Here is a 16,186-nt window from a genome sequence, read left to right on the forward strand (position 1 = left end):
AATTCCTGATTTAACTGAAGGATGCAAGTTACAGAGTTGTGAAAAGTATCTAGACTATAACGTTTGCAAGAAAGTTAAAAGTCACAGAGGTTCTTATCCTAGAAGTGACAGGGTGTCTGAAATTCCATTTCAGCTTGTCCATGCTGATGTCTCAGGACCGTTCCCTGAGAGTAGGGGTCGTTCACGTTTTTCCCTTACGATTGTGGATGATGCCACACGTTTCGGCTGGTGTTATCCCATGAAGCACAAAGGTGAAGTGTTCACCAGGTTTAAAGGTTGGGTTGCTATGGTTGAAAGGCAATTTGACCGTAAAGTCCGGAAACTTCAATCGGACAGAGGAGGAGAATTTATGTCTGGGGCATTCCAGAATTGGCTTCAAAAGAAAGGCATAGGGCATAGGAAAACCAATCCTTTTAGTCCTGAAGAGAATGGCATTCCGGAAAGAAAAGGGAGATTTTTACAGGCTATGATGTATGCCATGCTTGAGGACGCAGGTCTTTCAATGGGTTATTGGGCGGAGTTGGTGTTAACCACGAATTATTTGCAGAACAGGTTGTTCCATAGTGCTATTGGTACAACTCCATACTTTGAATTGTTTAAAAAACAGCCTAAGGTTGACCATCTGCATACATTTGGAGTACAAGCCCTGGGTACACATTCCCAAAGCCCAGAGGTGAAAAGGCGACCCTAAGTCCAAGCTGCTTGTGTTTGTCGGGTACCAAGATCTTGGCAAAGGGTATCGATATGCTGAAGGGCAAAGTGGGCTGGTAATTTCCAGAAACGCAACATTCTGTGAACAAAAAGACTGGGAGAAATTGCACACCAACTCAGAAGTCTGGTTACAATATTCTCAAAAGTTTACTGGCAGTAAAGAACAGGGAGAAGGGAGTACAGATTCTGAGGGGGAGAAAGAGAAGGAAGTGCAGGTTCAAAGAGGAAAGAAAAGAACGTTATCTTCAGACTCAGAGCAGGAGACTTTGCCTGTTGCCAAGCAAGGGGGGCTAGAGACTGAGAAGGATGAGTGTAAAGTGGAGGAAATTTTTCTCGAAGACGTTCTCAAAGGGAGAACAAAAGAATTCCTCCGAAAAGATTTTCCCCTGATACAGCAAATGTTTTTCACGTAGCCTGTGAACCTCTAAGTTTCCAGGAGGTTTTGGAACTGCCAGAAGAACAGGCTTGTCTCTGGAAACAGGCCATGAGTGAGGAAATGGATTCTTTGAGGGAACATGAGGTTTTCACATCCATGCCACCTCCACAGGGTGCCAAAATTGTGGGGTGCAGATGGGTATTTAAACTAAAGCCATTACCATCTGGTGATTACAAGTACAAAGCACGGGTGGTAGCGCAAGGTTTTTCACAGAGACCAGGGTTGGACTTCGATGAAGTGTTTGCACCTACGGCTAGAAGTGATAGCATACGCTTGATGTTTTCACTAGCAGAAAAATGCAAACTGGAAGCCCGTCATTTTGATATACAGACGGCTTATTTACATAGAAAGCTAGAAGAAGATATTTACCTAGTTGAACCACCAGGTTTTGAGTCAGGGACAAACAGAGTGCTTAAACTACACAAGGCTCTGTATGGCTTAAAACAGTCAGCTCACAACTGGAACAAGTGCCTTAATGAAGGATTAATTTCTCTAGGGTTCCAGCACAGTGTGGCTGATAACTGTGTCTATATGCTTGGCGCTGTGGGTTAAACCACAGAGTCTAGGGCTTGCTGATCAGAAGGTCGGCGGTTCAAATCCCTGCAACGGGGTGAGCTCCCGTTGCTCGGTCCCAGCTCCTGCCCACTTAGCAGTTCGAAAGCACATCAAAGTGTAAGTAGATAAATAGGGACCGCTCCGGCGGGAAGGTAAACGGCGTTTCCGTGCGCTGCTCTGGTTCGCCAGAAGCAGCTTTGTCATGCTGGCCACATGACCCAGAAGCTGTCTGCGGACAAACGCCGGCTCCCTCGGCCTATAGAGCAAGATGAGCGCCGCAACCCCAGAGTCGGAAACATCTGGACCTGATGGTCAGGGGGCCCTTTACCTTTAATGAGAAACAGGAATTTTGCGTGATCTTCATTGATGACTTGTTATTTCTAGCCAAGACTGACAAACAAACCAAAACGTTTGCTACACAGTTAAACAAAAGGTTCAAGGTTAAGGACATTGGAGAGGCTAAATCTCATCTTGGTTTGGAAGTGTGCTGGGCACCAGATGGGACCTGTTTGCTGAATAAAAAAAAGTAAAATCAAACAGATGTTAAATACTTACGGCATGCAAGATTGCAAAGGGGTGACCACACCTATGGAGCCTGGTTTTATTAAATCACTGCACAATGATAGTCCAGAATTTGATCAGCCAGAATTGTTTCAATCAGCAATTGGAAGTTTACTATAGCGCAGTGGAGTCGCCCTGATATTAGCTATGCAGTAGGCATTCTTTCAAGACAGGTTACTAAACCAACAGTCAGTGCCTGGAAAGCTGTAAAACGTGTTCTTCGCTATCTCAAGCACACGATTGACTACATACTAAGGTTTCGTTCAACAGGTGATGAAGTATTACAATGCTATTCAGACAGTGACTGGGCAAATTTAACTGGTCGTAAATCAGTTACTGGTCTATTGATCATGTTTGGTGGAGCTCTAATTGGATGTAAATTAAGGTGTCAATCCATTGTTAGTGTGTCATCCACTGAGGCAGAATACGCTGCTCTGAGCGAGTTATGTAATGAATTGTATTTTTTCAGACAATTGTTAAGTGATCTGGGAATAAATTGTAATGCTCCAGTAAAAGTATACATTGTCAGTCAAGCCTATATAACGTTGAGTAACACAGAGAGTTTTAAGTCTAAGTCAAAACACGTGTCTATAAAATACCAAAATGTGAGATGCAATGTTGAAAACAAGGCTATTGAATGTGTTTATGTATCCAGTGATCAGAACATTGCAGGTGTCATGACTAAACCGTTAACATGTGTGAAAAATAAACTGATGTGCGAAAATTTGGGTTTGTTTGAAAAATGAGTTTAAAAGCACTTTGCTTATGCTCAGGAGCTAATTGCTTAGATGTGTTCGCTGTGAGGGGGTGTTAGAGATTTGGCCTCTGTGAACGTGCAGCTCAGCACACTATAGCAATTACCGTAAGCACCTGGTGAATGACTCAGCTCTGCACATAGCCGAAGTCTGCCCAGAGATAGTAACCTAGCAACAGCTAGTAGATTGGTGTAAGGAACAATAAAGATAGAGACCAACATGTGCTCTGTGTGGAGAGTTAGTGGAGAGTGGAGATGGTGGATGGTGTGGAGAGATTATGCTGGAGTTTGTTAGAGTTAGAGAGAATTACTGATCTATGTACTGTTTGTTGTTTTCTTGTAAATAAACCTGTATATAGTTACTCAGTACTAGTGGCAGTGAGTTCCTGTGTCTATACTACTTGCCTTCGGCTGCGACCAAGAGGTTTCTGCTGTGCCTGCGCTACTCTGCTGAGTTCAACTGGTATAGTTGGCATTTACACCAGGTTCAGCCTTGCTGGTGTCTAACAATTTTACTGATTTATGGCTACATTTCTATCCTCCAGTGAGCTCAAGGTGACACACATGCTTCTTCCCCTCCTCATTTCACTCCACAACAACCCTGAGAGACTGTGACTGGCCCAACATCACCCACAGAGTTTAAGGCTGAGTGCGGATTTGAACTCGGGTCTCCCTGACCCTAGTCCAGCACTCTCACCACTGCACCAGGCTGGCTCTCGGGCCAGTGAGGATAAGTTCTAGTTGAGGCTTCAAGAGCCGTGCCAGGAGCATTGCTGTTTAGGTGTTCTCATTGCTGTGGATGGATCTTTTGTGCTTCAAATACAGCTTGATGGAGAAGCAAGCGATTCTCAAGGAAAACGGAAGTAATGAAGTCAGATCAGGGTTGTGTCAGAGCACATGTTGCTTATATTGTCTTTTGAGGTTTTGCTGAACAGGAAGCTACAGGTGTTCAAGTATGGTAACTGAGTATGGAAAGGCTTGCAAGAGTTTATAATCCTCCAGTTCTCTTTCGCAGAGAGTTTGTGGATAGTATCACATCTAGATATTTTGCTAAGGGTCAGGGATGATGGGAGCTGGGAGTCCTGCATTGCAGGGGTTGGACTAGAGGACTCTTGGGGACTTCTCCAACTCTACAATTCTATGATTCCATTAACAGCACCCGGATGGCACCAGGATCCCCTATTCTTGACATAGCCCAGCACTGCCATGGACATGGGGTGAGTCAGAGATTTGCTTGCAGGTCACCAGTCTGGGTGATTGAAGTGGATTGTAAATGCACCAGAGTGTTCTCTTTATTCAGTCATATGGGGTGGGGTGAGCATTCTTTAATGGAATCACAGATCCTTTGAATTGTGGAGTTGGAACGGAACCCAAAGGGTCATCTAGTACAACCCGCTGCAGTGCAGGACTTGCATGGATGCTTTATAGGTCTCATTTTTTGAGGACAGCTGGGGTTGCCTCATCAGCTGCCTTGGGGGGCTTCGAAAAGTCAGTAGCACAGCCCCAGGGAGGTGCTAGTCATTTCCCTACAATTATAGAATCATAGAATTGTAGAGTTGGAAAGGACCACGAGAGTCATCTAGTCCAACCTGCTGCAATGCAGGAATATTTTGCCCAATGTGGGACTTGAACCCCTGTCCCTGAGATCAAGAGCCTAATGGCCTACCAACTGAGCTACATAGGCTGCACTCAAAGGGGTACTTGGAGGCATCACTGGCGGCATTATGTTGACTTTGTTTGTTTAGTTGCTTTGCTTTCCACGTATCTCCCCAAAGCGCGTTTGGATTTTTGTGCACTGGGTAGCTGCTGAAGCAGCCGTGATTCGCCGGGGACAAAACACCTGGGCCTCCACCCAAGGGTGCACATCATCTGTCATGGCCAGTGTGGGATTTGTTGGGATTGTCTCCTACCAAGCTTGCACCAGGCTCTTGCGTCTCTTGGCCCATCAGATGACGTGCAGATCCACCTGGGCGAGAATGACCTGGTCGCCTAAAAGGGCATCATTCAAATCAAATCGGCAATTGCAGACACTCCGGGAATTGTATCCTAATGTTACCATCATGTGGTCTGAACTTCTTCCACGCCTGCAATGGCAGGGCACCCTCAAGGCACCTTATAGATTGAATTATGTGGTGGTAAAAATCTACACGACTGTCAATTGTGCAATTATATATCATGGCGGCCAAGTGGTGAGCAATAAGGACATTAAAACTAAGAGGGTGGAATTCTTCAGACCTGATGGGGTGACCCTGGCCACGTTAGGGAATGAACACTGGTTGGACAATGTCAAGCAATGCCTAGAGGAATGGTTGGCAAGATTCTAGCAGTTCTTTCAGCTGTAGGTAGTCTTGGCAGTGAAATTGTGATTTTCACAGTCTCAAATGGCGGTTTTAGACCTTGGGCAAAATTCTTTTAGTCTATCAATCAAATAAGGGGGATGTGAAGTGGCGACTCATCTCTCTTGCAACAACATTTCCAAGGTTCCCATTAAAGGGGAATGTGCGAGGGGAGTCATCATCCTAACACTGAAAGGCATTCAGTATACTCCACTAAGCTGCTGTTATCTGGAGATGCTGCTGGGGATTGAACCTGGGAACTTCTGCATACAAAGCAGGTGATCTGCCACTCCATGGCATTTGATTTCAGGTGTGAGGCTGGTGGGTGTTACTTGGGGAAAACAGTGTCACAGGTCAAACTGAGGCCTGTGCCGGGACAGAATAATCTTGTGGGCCGGAGATTTCCTACGTCAGTCATAAAAGGAGCAGGGAAGGGTGCAATGAATCCGGCAGGCTGCTCTGGAGATCTGTATGCAACTGCTATCGGGACTTGGCTCAGATTTTGGGAGCGCAAGGGTTCCTTTCTGAAAGAAAGGAGCGGATTTATTGACTATCAGTAACCTGAGATATTTGGGTGGGGTGGTTGGGTGGCTAATCTGGCCTCCCATAAGATGCTGAATTGCAACTCCCATCATCCTCACTTCTTTGCTTTGCTGGACAGGGCTATTGGCAGTTGAATTCCAGCAACATCTGGAGTGCCAGAAATTAGCTACCCAGGTTTAGGGCCACAGCTGTAATGTATACATTCTTGGAACAGCTAGGCACCTGCGTACAAACCCCTGATGTAAAACTAAAATGTGAGAGAGGGCACATGCTCTTCATGCAAAAGGCCTCAGGTTAATGCTTAATCATCCAGTTTGTGGGTTGGAGTAGGACCTGTGTATGCCTCCTCCTGCAGTTACTTGCATGGTAGAGGGATTGCGATGATATCTCGAGAAGGGAGCAGGAGGCAAGGAAGCCAAGGGCAATGCTCAAAAGAAGTGCACCAAACAGCCTCAGGATTCTTCTTCCAAATGGGAGGCAGGCCCAGACATGGAGTCCGCTGGAAGCCACGGAGTGGGTAGCGAGTAAGAAACTTTCCAAATCAAATACGACGGCTAGTAAACCACCTTTGCTTGATATTGCAGCATGTGTGGAAAGATCAGAGGCCTCAGGTAGTAAAGGGGGGTTAACTCCCTCGACCTTGTTCACTGTGCCATGGCCTCAGAAGAAAGATGCAAGACGTCCGAAGAAGAATCTTCCAGCAGAGATACCGGCAGGTGAGAATCTGGCACCTACCTACACAATGATGGGGTTGGCTGGCTTGGTGCTGGGTTTCACCATGGGGCTCCTGTTGTGGGGTTGGAGGGGTTACACAAATTTGGCCATTGCTACAGCCAATTTAGGGGAGGTACCAAAGGATGGGACAGAGCTGACTGAAGAGACGTTACTGGTGCAGCCAGGAGAACTTTGTGCAGCCACCCAGACCGACAGTCGATTGGGCGCAGTCGGGTAAGAAGGTGGACGCAGTTATGAATGGTATCGCATACGGGGAAGCCTCGAATTGGCCTGGATATCCTTTATTGCTTCCCATGAGTAAATATGAAAAGGGGAGTTTGTGGATGTGTTTGCCATCTCTCGATTTATTTGTCCTTTTTATTAAACGTATTTGTCACTTTCTTACAAAAATAACTAAAAGCAGATTGCAATATTTTAAGCAAGCAAGCAAACGAAAACACACACACACACACACAATCAATCTATATGTACTTATAGTTGTCTCTATAGGCATAATTTTATTAATTACACAAAATGTAAGCATTTAGTACAATTTATACCAAGTAATTAAGTATAATGTGATGTTTTGGTACAATACATGTGAGTGGCATTTTATTGTTTATGTTTACTTGTTTAGTACACCGTTTGCTTAATTGTTCCATATAATTTTTTCAAAACCATTTGTTTTTCATGTAAATTATCAACAGGTTTTATCTTAAATAAATAAATATTGCAGAAAATAATAGTATGCAACTATTATTGCTCTACATAAAACCTAAAATTTATGTTTATTAGTTCACAATTTAACATACTGAGAATTAAAGAAGTCAAATTCCTATGTTTTTATCACTCGTAGTGAGGCAAAATTTCAATCTGTAGGAGCAGGATCTAAATATTAACCGATTTGTCCCTAATTTGAAATTTGACTGTGTTTATACCATACGCCTGAGATAAGATCAAGGGAGGAAACATTTTTATGACCCACCCTAATATTTAGGGTAAGAGAACAAATGAATAAAATCAAAGGGAACGTGAATGAGGAGATAGAAAGAAAAAAATGTATAGTAATTTATTTATTAAATTTGTATGCCACCCTTCATTCAAAGATCAAAGGCAGCTCACAACATAAAAAATACAAAATGAGAATGCAAAATTGAAAAATGAATCAACCTGGCCAGCGGGATTTTTGACACCTGGTGGAGCGATATTGAAGAAATGGCCCAATAAAGGAAGAGTCCTGATGGGCTAATGAAATTGAGGGGTTATAATGAATTTGTTGGTGGAGAATGGTGAGCCGTTTAAGACGCAGGTAACCTTTGGTGGTAGTTTTGATATGGGATAGGCACAGTGTTCCAAGCTCCATTGTTCTAGGGAATTTCATTAGTGGGAGCAGTTTCTGAGCACCGCGCAATACTTTGCCTAAACTTTCAGATTAAAACTGCAGAGTGGAAGGAAAGGAGGGCCTTTTTCTGCCTCTTCACATGAAGAGATCCTCTTAATATTAGGGAGGTGAGCAGGAGAAGGACTAGACCATGTGAAAAATGAACATGATATTCTAGCTGCAGTTCATTCATTTTCAGCTTTGTATTATTGTTATTTAAAAAACTTGCCTAAACATTCTGTTGTTGTGCCCATAGCCTAGGTCTAAGGTGCCATTGAGCTCCTAGCTTCCATATCTCAGTTTCTAACACTGGATTTGCAGGAGACAGAGCTCTGTTACAATATGTGTTAGGGTCCAAGTAGAAGAAGAGTTTGGATTTGATATCCTGCTTTCACCACCTGAAGGAGTCTCAAAGCGGCTAACATTCTCCTTTCCCTTCCTCCCCCACAACAGACACTCTGTGAGGTGAGTGGGGTTGAGAGACTTCAAAGAAGTGTGACTAGTCAAAGTTCACCCAGCAGCTGCATGTGGAGGAGCGGAGACGCGAACCCAGTTCCCCAGATTACGAGTCTACCGCTCTTAACCACTACACCACACTGTCTCCCGCTTCCTCTCCTCTGCACCCCCAGTAAATTCTGTTTGTAATAATTGTTTGTATATACTATATTTTTAATATGTTAGTTGTGATCATTTTATGCCCATTAAAATTGTGCATAGTTATATTTTATGTTTCTAAAGTAACAGAATGCCTTTCAGTCTGGAAAAGAAAAAAGAACTGCTAATGAAGCATTTTCTCAATTTTTCCGAAAATTCCCGTTTCCCCCCTGAAAACCCCCCAATAAAAACCAAGTTTTTTTCGAACTTCAAAATTTCCGGAAATTTTACATCTCTAAGACTTCCGCTTGAGGCGCAACGGAAGATGGCGCAACATTCCATCGCTCAGACTATCAAGGGTTAATTAGAGGCTGTTATGGGAGTAAAGTAGCCTACCAAATTCTTCCCAGAGAAGGGAAGATGCAGTCTTTTCCGCAGATATCCACTACCCGGTCCCAAATTCGGAAGGAAGGACTGGAAGGAAGCACTGGAAGGAAAGCCCCCGAGATAGCCTGGATCTCCCAGACGCTATCTCCACCAGCACATCAAGTTCCATGATTTAAGAGGAATAATTGGATTTAAATTATGGATATGCTTCAGACGAAGAGTGGAATGACATTGCCAAAAAATTCAGCCATTGGGGAGATAAGAGGATTTGAGGAAACATCGCATTAAAGACAGTGGTATGTCAGATGGAACAGAAAGGGAAGCGAGACTCTTTTTTAAAATTACAGTGGTACCTCTACTTACGAATTTAATGCGTTCTGAACGCACATTTGTAATCGAAAAAAATTGTAAGTCAAATCCCATAGGAATGCATTGGGAGAAAAAATTCGTAAGTCGAAGCAACCCTATCTAAAAATTCGTAAGTAGAAAAATCCTATCTAAACCACATCCAAGATGGCAGACGGAGCTCCGTTCGTAAGTAGAAACATTTGTAAGTAGAGTTATTCATAAGTAGAGGTACCACTGTATGTTTTAAGATTTTACTTAACAAAACCTCTCTAGAAGAACAGTCTACAAAATCTAGAACAAGCAAGAAATTATAAAATACAAACTGTGTGGAAATTGAAATATATATAATTAAGGATTTATTTATCTATTCTTTGATAAGCTTGCAAGATCAAAGCTTCCCTAATGTAGATTTCATCAGCAGCTGGAGTTTGTTAAAATCTTTTGTGGATGGTTTTAAGAAGATTTATGGCTTGTGACGCAGTTATAATTGAATCTTGGGGTTCAATCTTGGGGTTGAGGCTGGGTTGCGGATGGGCAGTCATAGGGCGAGGGAGCCACTGGTATGTTATCAGATGTGTGTTTTCTATTTGGACTTGGCTGACCGTCTCCTGGAAAGCCTGTAAATCTGCAGCCGGAGAAATTAATGAGCAGACGCTCAGACACGATTTACTGGAATTGGCTGAAGATGGCGGCTGCCAGCATGATAAGACACTTTTTTTCAAATAATATTTATTCATTGTATAAAAATAAAAAATAAAATAAAAAAGGGTGGTCTCAGTAAAAATCCCAGCGCGGAAGGAGAGATTGCAACAGAATTTATGGGGAAGCAGAGATATAAAATCCACACAGAAATAGATATTGTTTGGTTAATCTCACTTGTGGGAACATCTCAGAGGCTGTGAGAAGACTGAAGGATAATAACAGAATTATTGGAAATGATCTGGAGTATATTGGACTACAGTGGTCCCTCGATTTACAAATTTAATCCGTTCTGAATGCACATTTGTAGGTCGAAAAGTGGTTAGCCATAGGAATGCATTGGAAACAGAAAAATTCATAGGTCGGGTAAACCCCTTCTAAAATTCGTAAGTCGAATTTTTTTCCATAAAAGTCGGAAAAACCCCATGTAAACTGCAACGGTTTTCCTTTCGGCTGTTGAAAAAACCGTAAACGTGAGGCCATTTTTTTTCATTCGTAATTTCGTAAGTTGAGTACTTTGTAAGTCGAGGGACCACCATTGGAAATGATTTGGACTATATGGATTAGAAAGGCAGAAATTGGTCGTTGATCAGAACCCACAGAGTCTGAAGCATGGGGAGCAAAAAAATTTGTAATTTGGCAGAGTATTTGGATTAATTGATATGCATTTGTATAATTTGGAATAATTAATGTGATATGATTCGATTGTTAAAGTGAAAAATTTAATAAAAATGATTTATTCACAACAACAAAAAATCCGGAAATTTTACATCTCTAAGCTGGCCTCCCCAGATGATGCTCAATTGCAACTCCCATCATCCTTGCTTCTTTACCTTGCTGGCCAGGGCTCCAGCAACATCTGGAGTGCCGCTGGTAGTCCAACGCATAAAAGGCTTACGTCAGGAACTGGCATTGAGGTACAGCTATAAATGTTTTGTCTCATTCCTAGGTCCGTCTGCCCTGCATATCTGGATAGTCGGCCACAGCACTGTTCTCTTGGCTGGCCAGCGGGCAGTGAAGTCAGGACTTGGGCGCCGGCTCGGACTCCCCAACCACGTGAGCGTCTCTTGGGTGTCCAGACGAGGAATGCGTTGGGAGGACCTTCTCCCAACGTTGCGGTTGAAGGTGTCTGCGGAAGGCACTCCTGCAGCAGTGGTGGTGCAGCTGGGCGAGATTGATCTGATGGAAACTACAACTTTGATCTTGCGGACCCGCATGCAGAAGGACTTGGATGAGTTGGCGACAGCTCTTCCTGGACTCAAAATATTCTGGTCGCAGCTGCTGCAGCAACGTGTGTGGTATGGAAGCCACAGCCCACTTGCCGCCGAGAGGGCCAGGAAGCGCGTCCAGTCTTCAGTGGCCAAGAAGGTTGTGGCCTTGGGTGGGACGTTGATCTTTCACCCAACCATTAAAGCTAAGGATGCTTCCCTATACACGGAGGATGGGGTCCATCTGTCTGTTGTTGGGAATGATGTGTGGCTGGCAGAAGTGTCAGCAGGTATAAGGGCTTGGTTGCAGGAGTGAGTGGTTGGCAGTGAGCTGCAGGTTCTCATGTGGCCGAGGGGGGAGCTTGCTGCGGAAACACGTTTTGCAATGCCCCTTCTGATCTGATTAACCCTGCTGTGCCTCAATGCCCCGTCATGGGGACTGAGAGGGATACATGCCCAGTGCCTAAGTCAAGGTTTCCTCTGCCTGAAATTGTTAATAAAGTTGCGGCCATTTTAAATCCCAAAATATGTCATCATGTGCAATCCTTGCTGTTGGACTGACTCCCGGAGGGGTGGGGGTCTGCGCCTGGGCACGCAATGCAGTAGCCTCAGTGCCCTTTCTACTCTATCTTCTTTCTGGACAGGACCCTCACCACCCTGTGCTTCCACTGGGTTTGAGGTTACTATACATTTAGAGGGGGTTGGAGTAGATGACCCTTGGGTCCCTTCCAACTCTACAGTTCTGTGAGTCTATCCAGTCACTCAAGCAGAGAGGTATATCAATCAGGGCTAGTTTGGGTCTCAGTTTGGAAGGTGAGCAGCAGCAACAGCAAGACCCTCTCACCTTTGTTTGCAGACACTTTGGATTCGGACCCCACCTGCAAGCAGACATCTTGCCTTTGCAGGTGCTGCCTGCCCGTAACTGTGTCTGCCTTGCTACGCAAAGGAATTCCACTCCTTAGGGCAGCCATCCCTAAAGCAGGCGAAGGAATGCCTGTTTTCCCCTCACAATTGGCCTGCTGTAGCCTCCTAGGAGGCTGTGTGATACGGAGTCAGATCATTGGTCCAGGGCGGTCCAACACGTGGTTGGGAAGCCCTTGGCAATGTTGGACTATCCTACGTTGATCCACCTGAGCTCCGTATTTTCTATACCAATGTTCCTCAAACTTGAATTCCCAGCTGCTGTTGGACTACAACTCCCATCATCCATAGCTAGCAGGACCAGTGATGAGGGATGGTGGGGGTTGTCCAAGAACAGCTGGGAATTCAAGTTTGAGAAAAAATGGGCTGCACGGACTAGTGGCTTCAGGCAGGGAGTCTCCCCCAGCCCTATTTGGAGATGCTGGTAACTGAACATGGGACCTTTTGGTGCTGGATGCTGCATCATACTGAGTCAGACCACTGGTCCATTTAGCATAGTATTGCCTCATTGACTGGCAGAAGCTCTCCAGGGTTTCAGGCATGGAATGCCGTCAGCCCTACGGCCTCAGCCCTGTATACCTGAAGGAGTGACTGCACCCCTGTTGCTCGGCCTGGACACTGAAGTCCAGCTCCGAGGGCCTTCTGGCAGTCCATTCATTGCTGAAAGTGACGTTACAGGGAAACAGGGAGAGGGCCTTCCCGGTAGTGGCGCCTGCCCTGTGGAACACTTTCCTGTCGCTTGTCAAAGAGATAGGAATTCTGAAGTCAGCTCTGTATCGGCAAGCTTTTAATGTTTGACACTGTGTTTTTGTTGAAGCTGCACAGAGTGGCTGGGGCAACCCAGTGTGATGGGCAGGGTAGAATAAATTCATTGTTTCGTTGTTTTTGTTTTAATTACTTCTTTGTCTTTTTATCTTGTGAACCATCCTGAGATGATTTGTTAAAAGGCAGTATATAAATCTAATAAGTTGTTGTTGTTATCTGGAGATGCTGCTGGGGATTGAACCTGGGAACTTCTGCATACAAAGCAGGTGATCTGCCACTCTATGGCATTTGACTTCAGGTGTGAGGCTGATGGGTGTTACTTGGGGAAAACAGTGTCACAGGTCAAACTGAAGCCTGTGCCGGGACAGAATAATCTTGTGGGCCGGAGATTTCCTGCGTCAGTCATAAAAGGAGCAGGGAAGGGTGCAATGAATCCGGCAGGCTGCTCTGAAGATCTGTATGCGACTGCTATCGGGACTTGGCTCAGATTTTGGGAGCGCAAGGGTTCCTTTCTGAAAGGAAAGGAGCGGATTTTTTGATTATCAGTAACCTGAGATATTTGGGTGGGGTGGATGGGTGGCTAATCTGGCCTCCCATAAGATGCTGAATTGCAACTCCCATCATCCTCACTTCTTTGCCTTGCTGGACAGGGCTATTGGCAGTTGAAGTCCAGCAACATCTGGAGTGCCAGAAATTAGCTACCCAGGTTTAGGGCCACAGCTGTAATGTATACATTCTTGGAACAGCTAGGCACCTGCGTACAAACCCCTGATGTAAAACTAAAATATGAGAGAGGGCACATGCTCTTCATGCAAAAGGCCTCAGGTTAATGCTTAATCATCCAGTTTGTGGGTTGGAGTAGGACCTGTGTATGCCTCCTCCTGCAGTTACTTGCATGGTAGAGGGATTGCGATGATATCTCGAGAAGGGAGCAGGAGGCAAGGAAGCCAAGGGCAATGCTCAAAAGAAGTGCACCAAACAGCCTCAGGATTCTTCTTCCAAATGGGAGGCAGGCCCAGACATGGGGTCTGCTGGAAGCCACGGAGTGGGTAGCGAGTAAGAAACATTCCAAATCAAATACAACGGTTAGTAAACCACCTTTGCTTGATATTGCAGCATGTGTGGAAAGATCAGAGGCCTCAGGTAGTAAAGGGGGGTTAACTCCCTCGACCTTGTTCACTGTGCCATGGCTTCAGAAGAAAGATGCAAGACGTCCGAAGAAGAATCTTCCAGCAGAGATACCGGCAGGTGAGAATGCAAGACGTCCGAAGAAGAATCTTCCAGCAGAGATACCGGCAGGTGAGAATCTGGCACCTACCTACACAGTGGTGGGGCTGGCTGGCTTGGAGTTGGGTTTCACCATGGGGCTCCTGTTGTGGGGTTGGAGGGGTTACGCAAATTTGGCCATTGCTACAGCCAATTTAGGGGGAGGTATCAAAGGATGGAACAGAGCTGACTTTCTTACGAAAATAACTAAAAGCAGATTGCAATATTTTAAGCAAGCAAACGACAACACACACACACACACACACACACACACACACACAATCTATTTGTTCTTATAGGTGGTCTCTATATTTAGGCTAGCAGAACAAATGAATAAAATCATAGGGAATGTGAATGAGGAGATAGAAGAAGGTGTATAGTGATTTATTTATTAAATTTTTATGCCACCCTTCATTCAAAGATCAAAGGCAGCTCACAATATAAAAAATACAAAATGAGAATGCAAAAATAGAAAAACGAGAACCTGGCCAGCGGTATTTTTGACACCTGGTGGAGCGATATTGAAGAAAAGGCCCAATAAAGGAAGAGTCCTGATGACGTACATGGGCTAATGAAATTGAGGGGTTATAATGAATTTGTTGGTGGAGAATGGTGAGCCGTTTAGGATGCAGGTAACCTTTGGTGGTAGTTTTGATATGAGATAGGCACAGTGTTCCAAGTTCCATTGTGCTAGGGAATTTCATTAGCGGGAGCAGTTTCTGAGCACCATGCAATACTTTGCCTAAACTTTCAGATTAAAACTGCAGAGTGGAAGGAAAGGAGGGCCTTTTTCTGCCTCTTCACATGAAGAGATCCTCTTAATATTAGGGAGGTGAGCAGGAGAAGGACTAGACCATGTGAAAAATGAACATGATATTCTAGCTGCAGTTCATTCATTTTCAGCTTTGTATTGTTATTTAAAAAACGTGCCTAAACATTCTGTTGTTGTGCCCATAGCCTAGGTCTAAGGTGCCATTGAGCTGCTAGCTTCCATATCTCAGTTTCTAACACTGGATTTGCAGGAGACAGAGCTCTGTTACAATATGTGTTAGGGTCCAAGTAGAAGAAGAGTTTGGATTTGATATCCTGCTTTCACTACCTGAAGGAGTCTCAAAGCGGCTAACATTCTCCTTTCCCTTCCTCCCCCACAACAGACACTCTGTGAGGTGAGTGGGGTTGAGAGACTTCAAAGAAGTGTGACTCGTCAAAGGTCACCCAGCAGCTGCATGTGGAGGAGCAGAGACGCAAACCTGATTCCCCAGATTACGTGTCTACCGCTCTTAACCACTACACCAGCGTTTCTCAACCGCTGTTCCGCGGCACACTACTGTGCCGCGAGACGCTGGCTGGTGTGTCGCGACGTGCGGCGGCGAGAAGGGCGATTTGCAGAACTACCGTACCTATGTGCGGAGAACCTTCTTAGCATGGCTGCATTTGAGCGCGCCCTTCACAAGATGGCGGTGATTCCTGTCATAACCCGCCTGCCTGCCCCGCCCGCACCACCACCACTCTCCGCTCTCTCTCTTATCTCTATGGTTCCTCCTCGAGCGTCCCTTTGACTTAGTTGTCTATGGTCTTCCGCACCTAATCGAAAGCCGCCGAGCGCTCCCCCTCCCCTACTCACCATCTCTGCAGCCGCAACCTCAGCCCAGACCCCCCAGAGAGGAAAAAGCAGCAGAACCCCCAGTATCCCAACATGCACCGCAACCTCGGGACGGCCCAGCCGGGTTCGACGGGAGGAGCGGAGCCACGTGGAAATGAAACGATGCATTTTGTAACGCATAAAAATCGCACAGGGACTCCATAGGTGCATAGAGAAGAGCCTCTTTTGTCCAACCAGCATCCAAACTGTCACTCTGTCAGGGAGTAAGCGGCCTCTTCGGCGAGGAGCACGAGCTGGCAGGCAGAGAAATCAGCTTGTGAAGCCTTATTACAGGAGATTGCAACCAACACAGCAATTGGCAAGTGTTTCTTACAGTCATAATTATAGTCAATATAGAGCGGCAC

At 45.2% G+C, this 16,186-nt stretch overlaps 1 protein-coding gene across 5 annotated transcripts in view; it reads left to right on the forward strand.

The window, feature by feature from the left end:
* Positions 1-16,186, forward strand: part of LOC148687428 (uncharacterized) — a 38,413-nt gene that overhangs the window by 19,220 nt on the left and 3,007 nt on the right. For 3 of the 5 annotated variants that reach the window (XM_088660718.1, XM_088660719.1, XM_088660722.1), the window contains exons 8-9: positions 6,481-6,612; positions 14,030-14,212. In XM_088660718.1, the coding sequence (XP_088516844.1) occupies positions 6,481-6,612; positions 14,030-14,212 (315 nt within the window). Of the gene's footprint in view, positions 1-6,480; positions 6,613-10,968; positions 11,754-14,029; positions 14,213-16,186 lie in introns of those variants that run through there. The other 2 variants (XM_088660721.1, XM_088660720.1) reach the window with 2 other exon arrangements.

The sequence above is a fragment of the Zootoca vivipara genome, chromosome Z1, assembly GCF_965207765.1.
Source record: "Zootoca vivipara chromosome Z1, rZooViv2.hap1.1, whole genome shotgun sequence".
Lineage (NCBI taxonomy): Eukaryota > Metazoa > Chordata > Lepidosauria > Squamata > Lacertidae > Zootoca > Zootoca vivipara.